Source organism: Procambarus clarkii, chromosome 57, assembly GCF_040958095.1.
Source record: "Procambarus clarkii isolate CNS0578487 chromosome 57, FALCON_Pclarkii_2.0, whole genome shotgun sequence".
In the NCBI taxonomy this organism is placed as follows: Eukaryota; Metazoa; Arthropoda; class Malacostraca; order Decapoda; family Cambaridae; genus Procambarus; species Procambarus clarkii.
In genome coordinates, this window is record NC_091206.1 from 15,482,515 (window position 1) to 15,492,514 (window position 10,000).

The 10,000-nt window shown below is 43.1% G+C and overlaps 1 protein-coding gene across 1 annotated transcript in view; it reads right to left on the reverse strand.

The window, feature by feature from the left end:
- LOC123744944 (uncharacterized) overlaps window positions 1-10,000 on the reverse strand; it is a 231,224-nt gene that overhangs the window by 55,380 nt on the left and 165,844 nt on the right. The window contains exon 3 of the mRNA XM_069306325.1: window positions 7,874-8,079. Coding sequence (XP_069162426.1) covers window positions 7,874-8,079 — 206 coding nt within the window. The remainder of the gene's footprint in view (window positions 1-7,873; window positions 8,080-10,000) is intronic.

The window sequence follows — 10,000 nt, forward strand, 5'->3', positions numbered from 1 at the left end:
CTTCCGGGGCTTAGTGTCCCCGCGGCCCGGTCGTCGACCAGGCCTCCTGGTTGCTGGACTGATCAACCAGGCTGTTAGACGCGGCTGCTCGCAGCCTGACGTATGAGTCACAGCCTGGTTGATCAGTCCATCCTTTGGAGGTGCTTATCCAGTTCTCTCTTGAACACTGTGACGGGTTTGCCAGTTATGTCCCTTATGTGTAGTGGAAGCGTGTTGAACAGTCTCGGGCCTCTGATGTTGATAGAGTTCTCTCTCAGAGTACCTGTTGCACCTCTGCTTTTCAACGGGGGTATTCTGCACATCCTGCCATGTCTTCTGGTCTCATGTGGTGTTATTTCTGTGTGCAGGTTTGGGACCAGCCCCTCAATTATTTTCCACGTGTAAATTATTATGTATCTCTCCCGCCTGCGCTCAAGGGAGTACAGATTTAGGCTCTTTAGTCGGTCCCAGTAATTTAGATGTTTTACTGAGTGGATTACTGAGCCTGGACAGACGAGTTCCAGAATGTAGTCTGGATAGGAACCTTCACATCTCTCAAGATTGTTATATAGATATACTCTGTTACCTATTTTTCTTGGCTTGTTATAGCCATCTCTTGTGCTCACTGGGTAAAGTGACTGCATGAATCTGATGAGTATTGATGGAGCGTGGGTGCTTTGCCTTCACAAGGAATGGAAAGTATAATTTATGGCTGCGAATGAATGGAAAGGTGAGATGAAGGTGTCACGGTGAAAATAAATTAGATTTCCTTACGACAACGGATGCATACAAATGAAGGAATGGCAGGAAAGAAATATTTTAAAATCAGGGAAGGTTTGAACAAAGAGGAAGACTAAGGAATTGAGGGGGAACTGAAATGACAGAGAGAGAGAGAGAGAGAGAGAGAGAGAGAGAGAGAGAGAGAGAGAGAGAGAGAGAGAGAGAGAGAGGAAAGGGGAGTCAGAGGAATACTTTTCAAATAAAATTGAGAGGTAGAGTGTGAATGTGATTGAGAGTGTTATCTCAGGTCGAATGACTCGACGAAACAAGGACTGTAGCCAGCAGTAACAAAGGTCGTCGCGTGAGAGGCTGTACCAACCATCAGAGTTAGCAAATACATAGATAAAAACTCCCATCATGTAGAAAACGGGTGTAGTCTGAAGACGTATTCTTTGATATTCAAATGTTGGTAAATTTAGCTTTATATCTCAATCTTACATCAAGAATGTAATTGATGGCATTAATACAGTACTTTTGAGTATAATGTATCAACATGTGCTTTGTTGATTCGTTATGATATGTTAAGTTGTAGGTTAAGTGAATGACGCCACTGATTATGTTATAACTTCCATGGTGTGTGTGTGTGTGTGTGTGTGTGTGTGTGTGTGTGTGTGTGTGTGTGTGTGTGTGTGTGTGTGTGTGTGTGTGTGTGTGTGCGTGCACAGCAAGAATAAGAACATATTGTTAGTGAAACAGTTATGGTGGATGGAGCGTGTATAAAAGTGAATATAGTGACTAATGGGAGAATGGGGCAGGTGAAGGGTGAGTGCTGGCACTCTGGGAGCGGACACCTGACACTCTGGGAGGAAGAAGAGAGTGCAAGGTGTAGGTACCAACACCGAGGGGAGGGTTGGGAGAGAGAGAGAGAGAGAGAGAGAGAGAGAGAGAGAGAGAGAGAGAGAGAGAGAGAGAGAGAGAGAGAGAGGGAGAGAGAGAGAGAGAGAGAGAGAGAGAGAGAGAGAGAGAGAGAGAGAGAGAGAGAGAGGGAGAGAGAGAGAGAGAGAGAGAGAGAGGGAGAGAGAGAAAGGGAAGTCCGGAAATATATGAAGCCCACAACTGGTGGATATTTCGAAGAAATACAGGGAGGGAGGGAGAGTGTGAGCACAGAGTACAGCAGTCAGAGGTTGAAGGTGAAACACACACACAGTTGTTGGTACCTACAGTTGGTAGACGGTTGGAACAAGTTAGGTGAGAAGGTGGTGGAGGCCAAGACCGTCAAGGGTCCAGGATAAGGATTTAGGATGGGGCGGGGGGCAAGGAATGGTGCCCAACCACCTATAGACGCTCGGGGATTGAACGCCGACCTGCATGAAGCGAGACCGTCGCTCTATCATCCAACCCAAGTGGTTGGGTAGGCAGGAACAAGAAGGGACTGCCCAATCGCTAACCTCATGAACGAAGAGGGAGGAATCAGATACGTTATCAGAGATTTGGTGTTGTGCAGGCGATGAGTCACAATAACGTGGCTAAAGTAAGTTGACCAGAATCAAAGTAAGTTGACCAGAGTCAAAGTAAGTCTGCTTTTATAATTAACCAATCAGTGTCCTATCATAGTTCTGTCGTCAGCAGCGTAGGGGGGGTTGAGGTGGTGAGTGTAGAGGGAAGGGTTTATGGTTAAGGGAGGAGGGTAATGGGTGTTGACCAGACCACACACTAGAAAGTGAAGAGACGACGACGTTTCGGTCCGTCCTGGACCATTCTCAAGTCGATGAAACCATTCTCATCGACTTGAGAATGGTCCAGGACGGACCGAAACGTCGTCGCCCCTTCACCTTCTAGTGTGTGGTCTGGTCAACATATTTCAGCCATGTTATTGTGACTCATCGCCTGCACGTGGATAATGTGTGTTTATATAGCCTTGTGTGTGTGTGTGTGTATATAATCACTTAAGTGTACTTACAGGATGAGAGCAATGTCCTGGTGTCCTGTCTTCCCTCTAATCACTGTCGTATCTGATGACTTTGGCATCCTCCGTCCTTTCATTATAATTGTTCCAATCATCCACAAACTTTGTTCGAAGTTTGTAGACGATTGGACGATTCCAACATCTTTTTGGCATCATTCTCTTCTGAGCTTGAATCTGTTATCTCACGTTCTTGATGCTATCAACTACAATTGTATCTCACTGTCTCGATTTTACATTTGGTGGTCATATCTCCTCGTTTTTTGCTAGCTACTAACTTTGAGATTAACTTTGTTATCTCTGTACACGATCAAGGGAAATTATAAATATTCTATAGTACGTCAATCAAAACTAAACTACATTAACTAAATGGGGCCTAACTCGAGCAAGATAGAACTGAAGAATAACATTAGATGTGTCTTGGTTTGGTGTTGGGCTGAAGGTCTATCAACCTGTCGAAGGTCTATCAACCTGTCGAAGGTCTATCAACCTGTGGAAGGTTATTAAGGCCACCGTAAACATGACTGAAGTTAACACTCGATGTATATACACCTCTCGATTTATATATCATTTCTTGAGACGTCTTATTGTTAACGCTTCTAGAAATTAATTCCAATATTAAATTTATCTTATTCGGTACATTTAAGCATAGATATTTAGGCTCAAGCTCTTTACTACTCATGTCTCCAAAATCATTTTCTCAGTCAGATTTATAAATTTCCACTTTGTTTATCTGATGTCCTCCTTATCTCTTCCATCCCTCTGTCTACGTGTACGAATCCTCTGGTTATTTTCTAAGCCGTGATCATGCCCCATCGACTATTGACGTGAAGGCTACTAACTTTCGCCTATTCATGTTACTCACATCTCCCAACTGTGAGGTGGTGATGTCGCAGTTGAGATCACATCACAGCACAGTGATTTGTGCCGAGACGTCAGAAGATATCACACGATTCTGAACGTCTTCAGGTAAGATAACAAGTGCTGCTGCCATTGCTGTGTTGCAGGGCAATTATCCAAGGCAAGGCGGTGAAGACACGAGTCGTGACTCAGGTTACCTTGAGGTTACCTTGAGGTGCTTCCGGGGCTTACCGTCTCCGCGGCCCGGTCGTCGACCAGGCCTCCAGGTGACTGGAGGCAGTGCACAGGTTGGCCACCCTTGCTCTGGCTCCTCACCTTACCAGGGGCCAGATTCACGAAAGCACTTACGAACCTGTACATCTTTTCTCAATCTTTGGTGGCTTTGTTTCCATTTATTAAATAGTTAATGAGCTCCGAAGCACCAGGAGGCTGTTTATAACAATAACAACAGTTGAATGGGAAGTTTTCATGCTTATAAACTGTTTAATAAATGTAATCAAAGCCGTCAAAGATTGAGGAAAAATGTACACGTTCGTAAGTACTTGCATAAGTGCCTTTCGTGAATCTGGCTTCCCAGGCTTGCCTGCTCCCCAAGACACAAGTGTCAAGTGATGTCTTTTCATTGTCAAGGAAAAGACATCACACTTTCCTTTTCCCTTGACCTTCTTTCGTCACTACTTTATTGAAGTTATCCTACTTCCCTTCCTTACGTAAATAACTTTGGGTAATAAATTTCTGAAAGAAAGCCACTATTTAAGCACTAATTTCAGTACTTTTGTTTACTTAATAAAGTAAATTACAAATTAGATACTTTGACGAGGTTATTAAGAGACATCACTAAACTGACCAGTGAAATATTGGTGAGTGTTGTACGGGTGTAACAAGCAGCCAAGCAGAGCTGATGGGTTGTTGATGTGTCAACGGTGTAGAGTGACGAGGGAAATGGAACCGACGGTAATTTGAGACACTAGGAAAATTAGTGTGTGAGTGGAGGTGTGTGTGTGTGTGTGTGTGTGTGTGTGTGTGTGTGTGTGTGTGTGTGTGTGTGTGTGTGTTTATTCACCTAGTTGTGTTTGCGGGGGTTGAGCTCTACTCTTTCGGCCCGCCTCTCAACTGTCAATCAACTGTTTACAAACTACTTTTTTTTTCTCCGCACCACACCACATACACCCCAGGAAGCAGCCCGTGACAGCTGACTAACTCCAAGGTACCTATTTACTGCTAGGTAACGGGGGCATTCAGGGTGAAAGAAACTTTGCCCATTTGTTTCTGCCTGGTGCGGGAATCGAACCCGGGCCACAGAATTACGAGTCCTGAGCGCTATCCACCAGGCTACCAGGCCCCCTAGATCCCCTGTGTGTGTGTGTGTGTGTGTGTGTGTGTGTGTGTGTGTGTGTGTGTGTGTGTGTGTGTGTGTGTGTGTGTGTGTGTGTGTGTGAGTGTGTGTGTGGGGGCGTGTGTGTGTGTCTGTGTCATCACTAAAACAAAGATGCAGGACCAGTAAGCAGGATTGGTTCAACAGAAATTGTGAGAGGGCCAGAGAGGGAAAGACAAGAAAATGGGTTCAATAGCGGAAGAGGCCCAACCCACAAACATACCAGCATTACAAACAAGCAAAAAACAATTACACAACAGTGAAAAGAGAGGCAGAAAAGGAACTTTGAAGAAAAGTATAGCAAGTACATGTAAAACAGATCCAGGCCTTTTATATTAATTCATTAAAAGCAAGCTGCATGTAAAAGATAAAATCCAGACATTGAAAACGGTGAACGGGACAACTGAGAATTAAAAAGAAATATGTGAAAGGCTAAATGAACAGTTCCAAAGTGTGTTTGTACAAAAGGAGGATTTCAGAGAGCCGGACCAAATACCAGTTCCTGAACACGCCATAGAATACATAGAGGTATCTCAAGACGAAGGGAAAAATTACTCAAGGGGGTTAGGAAGAAATAATGCAGTTGGACCTGATGGAGTTTCACCTTGGGTGCTGCGAGAATGTGCAACTGAGCTGAGCATTCCACTCCAATTAATATTCCAGACATCCTTGTGCACAGGCATCTTAGCAGATATGTGGAAAAAGGCAAACATAGTACCAATTTATAAAAATGGTAGTCGAGATAGTAGTCAAAACACTATAAAATATAGTTAAAACCAAATGGGTTGAACATTTAGAGATTAATGACATAATAATGGACAAACAGTATAGTTTTCGAACAGGAAAATTCTGTGTAACAAATCTACTTAGCTTTTACGAAAGAGCCACAGAGATAATAGAGAAAAAGAGGTAGTTGGATTGACTGTGTCTATTCTGAACCTAAAAAAGGCTTTTGATAGTCCCAAACAAAAGGCTGTTGTAGAAACTGGAACATGCTGGAGTGGTGACAGGGAGACTTTTGAAACGGATGAAATATTTCTAACTGACAGAGAGATGAGGGCAGTAATCAGAGACAATATTTCTGACTGGAGGAGTGTTTCTAGCGGAGTACCACAGGGTTAAGTTCTTGCACCAGTAATGCTCATCATCTACATAAACCATCTACCAGAAGGAACACAGAGTTAAATGAACATGTTTGATGATGATGCTAAGATACTGGGGAAGATAGGAGACGCAGACGATTGTAATGCCCTTCAAATTGATCTAGATAAAATAAGTGTTTATAGCATCAAGTGGCAAATGGAATTCAATGTGAATAAATACCATGTTATGGAATGTGGAAACGGAGAAAATAGACAACACACAACTTACAAATTATATGGAAAGGAATTACAGAATTCTAATAAAGAACGAGACCTAGGGAGGTGGTTTCGGATAGTAAACTGTCGCCAGAGGAACACATAAAGAACATTGTGAGAGGAGCGGATGTGTCGCTTTCCAACTTCAGACTTGATTTTAATTATATGAATGGTGAAATACTAAAGAAACTGTTCATGACTTTTGTAAGACCAAAATTGGAATATGCAGCAGCTGTATGGTGGCCAAATCTCAAGAAGCACATAAATTAACTGAAAAAGGTTCAACGGCATGCAACAAAATGGCTTTATGAACTGAAAAACAAGAGTTACGAGGAGAGACTAGAGGCGTTAAATATGCCGAAACTAGAAGATAGAAGAAAGAGAGGTGATATGATCACTACTTACAAAATACTAACAGGAATAGCCCAAATTGACAACAGAGGAATTACTTAAACCAGCACACAGGGGCCTCGTAGCCTGGTGGATAGCGCGCAGGACTCGTAATTCTATGGCGCCGGTTCGATTCCCGCACGAGGCAGAAACAAATGGGCAAAGTTTCTTTCACCCTAAATGCCCCTGTTACCTAGCAGTAAATAGGTACCTGGGAGTTAGTCAGCTGTCACGGGCTGCTTCCTGGGGGTGGAGGCCTGGTCGAGGACTGGGCCGCGGGGACACTAAAAAAAAAAAAAGCCCCGAAATCATCTCAAGATAACCTCAAGAAGATAGGACAAAGAGTGCTTGGAAGACGGGACACCACGAGCGTAGCTCTCATCCTGTAACTACACTTAGGTAATTACACTTAGGCAATTACACACACATACACACCGGTGAAAGTATAAGAGAAAAAGGAAGAACAATGAACAGTTAAACTTGATTTGTAACAAACACTAGAAAAATGCAATAAAAATCCCCAAAAGTGTGATAGAGAAATCTAAAAAAAAAAAAAAAGACACAACAGGGTTAACACATCTACTGCCATTGCGAATTTTACAACGATAAAACAATTGTTGAAAATTGTATAGCTGCAGGAAAGGTTTTTCGAGTGTCTATAGTCATTATCAACAAAGAAAATCGCTCCAGTATCCGAGGAATGCCAGGCTGAGTCTCAGCCTGGCAGTCTGACCATTAATGCCTCTCAGGCTTCATAGGTATTCAACAGTCATTTTTAATTCATGGAATTTAGATACGTGTAAGCTTACTGGGGCAAAAATACAGCTTTTTTGACCGGAAGGGATTGACTTGACCTCTGAAAGGTTAGGTTACATTAGGTTACACTAGGTTAGGTTAGGTTATGTTAGGTTACATTAGGTTACACTAGGTTAGGTTATGTTAGGTTACATTAGGTTACACTAGGTTACGTTTAGTTACTTTTAGTTCGTTAAGTTAGGTACGTTTGGCTACAGTAGGTTATGTTTAGTTACGTTTCCTGATGTGACCTATCCTGAGGTAACGTATCCTCCTATCCTTTTCCCGTCTCATCTATCTTTCCCCCCTCCCCCCTTCTACCTCCATTCCCCCCTCTCTCACCATCCTCTCCCAACTAATCCACCTCCCTCCCACCCTCCCTCTCACCACCAATCTCCCTCCCACCCTCCCTCCCAACTCCCAGGTACTCACATCAACGTGGATACCGTGGGTATCGTACTTGGACTTGGTCTTGGCCGCCGCTGGTGTGAACTGGTAGAACTGATGCTGTTCCCGCCACCAGGTGAGAGAGTACAGCTTGTCCGTCTCCAGGTCGAAGTGGCAGTGAAGTTGCACGGTGTCCCCGGCCTGCACTGCGTCGGGAACCTGCACCCTCACTATCTTCAGTCCCCAGCCGCCTGCGGGAGGAGAAGGAGGAGCAGGCTGTGTTAGACATACAGGAGTATCAGCTTTTAAAGTTGGGTTTTTTACAGGTTTACTAAATCAGTCAACTGGTCGGTTGGGAGGCAGTTATACCAGCGTTCCGGTACTGTTTGTTCGTAATATGTCTTTCCGGTCCAGTCAGGTCGTAGGTAGGAAGCACCGGTCAAGTCAGGTCGTAGGTAGGGAGCACAGGTCAAGTCAGGTCGCAAGTAGGGAGCACAGGTCAAGTCAGGTCGTAGGTAGGGAGCACAGGTCAAGTCAGGTCGTAGGTAGGAAGCACAGATCAAGTCAGGTCGCAGGTAGGGAGCACAGGTCAAGTCAGGTCGTAGGTAGGAAGCACAGATCAAGTCAGGTCGCAAGTAGGGAGCACAGGTCAAGTCAGGTCTCAAGTAGGGAGCACAGGTCAAGTCAGGTCGTAGGTAGGAAGCACAGGTCAAGTCAGATCGTAGGTAGGGAGCACAGGTCAAGTCAGGTCGTAGGTAGGAAGCACAGGTCAAGTCAGGTCGCAAGTAGGGAGCACAGGTCCAGTCAGGTCATGAAAACGTATTGGGTTTGTGAGGAAATAAAGAGGACAGTTCAGGAACAACTGAATTAGTTTGCTATTTTAAAATAAAATTATAGGGCCGTCTAATTGGTAATGGGAAGTCAATTGAGAAATAAGCAGCCTGATTGGAAATAGGGACAATGCAGCCTGTTAGGAAATGCACAACCTGGTAAAAAAAATTATTTTAGGATTTGAAAACGTGAAATAAACGATAAGAATTTAATTGTTGATAAATAATGGAATAATTAGCATTCTCATTTATTTAACTAATCTATTAAACAGGGAGCTGATTGGAAAATAAGTGAGCTAATAGAAATATTTTAGGAATCATCGAGGAAAAAAAAAAGCAGTTGGAACGTTTTGTTGAAAAATAACATATCTTCTATCCATATTGCATGGATGTTGACCTTGCAACATACTATACCTCTACAGCTTTGGCCTCACACACACACACACACACACGTGTGTGTGTGTGTGTGTGTGTGGTGTGGGGAAAAAAAAAAAAAAAAGTAGTTAGTAAACAGTTGATTGACAGTTGAGAGGCGGGCCGAAAGAGCAAAGCTCAACCCCCGCAAAAACACAACTAGTAAACACAACTAGTAGACACACACACACACACGCACACACACACATGGAGTCCGCGGTTCGAGTTTCCTAGAGCCCAAGTGAAAGGAAAGTACTATATACCTCTATTTAAATATTACGTCATATGTTTCCGAAAAACATTTTCGAGACATTTCTCTTCTCAAATGCTACAGTTAAAGTAAAAGTGTTAATAAAAATGCTACTGACATTATGTTCAATAATTGGGCTTTATGAAGTTTGTAGAATAATTGATTGTATTGTCTCACAGCTTAAGCCTACGATGACAATATAATTCGTAGATGAGTTGAAATTTTGTTTACAAAAATAGCGAAATATCAAGTAACTATTATTACATAACAGATAACTGTATTCGTTTAATAGGTAACTGTAATCATGTATCAGGTACCAGTAACTGTATAACCGGTGCCTGTAATCATGTATCAGGTACCAGTAACTGTATAACCGGTGCCTGTAATCATGTATCAGGTACCAGTAACTGTATAACCGTTGCCTGTAATCATGTATCAGGTACCAGTAACTGTATAACCGGTGCCTGTAACTATGTATCAGGTACCTCTGACCAAATAACACGTAACTGTAACCCCCCTAGACAAGTAATTGTGATTACAAAATAGTTAACTGAATTAATCCGTGACTTCACTTCTCTATGGACGCTCAAGGAGTGATCAAAGTCCCTTTATGTTTCACAAGCTGCTCCAGTATCATAGAATACAGTTCCTGTATCATGGGACAAATTTGCTGTATCG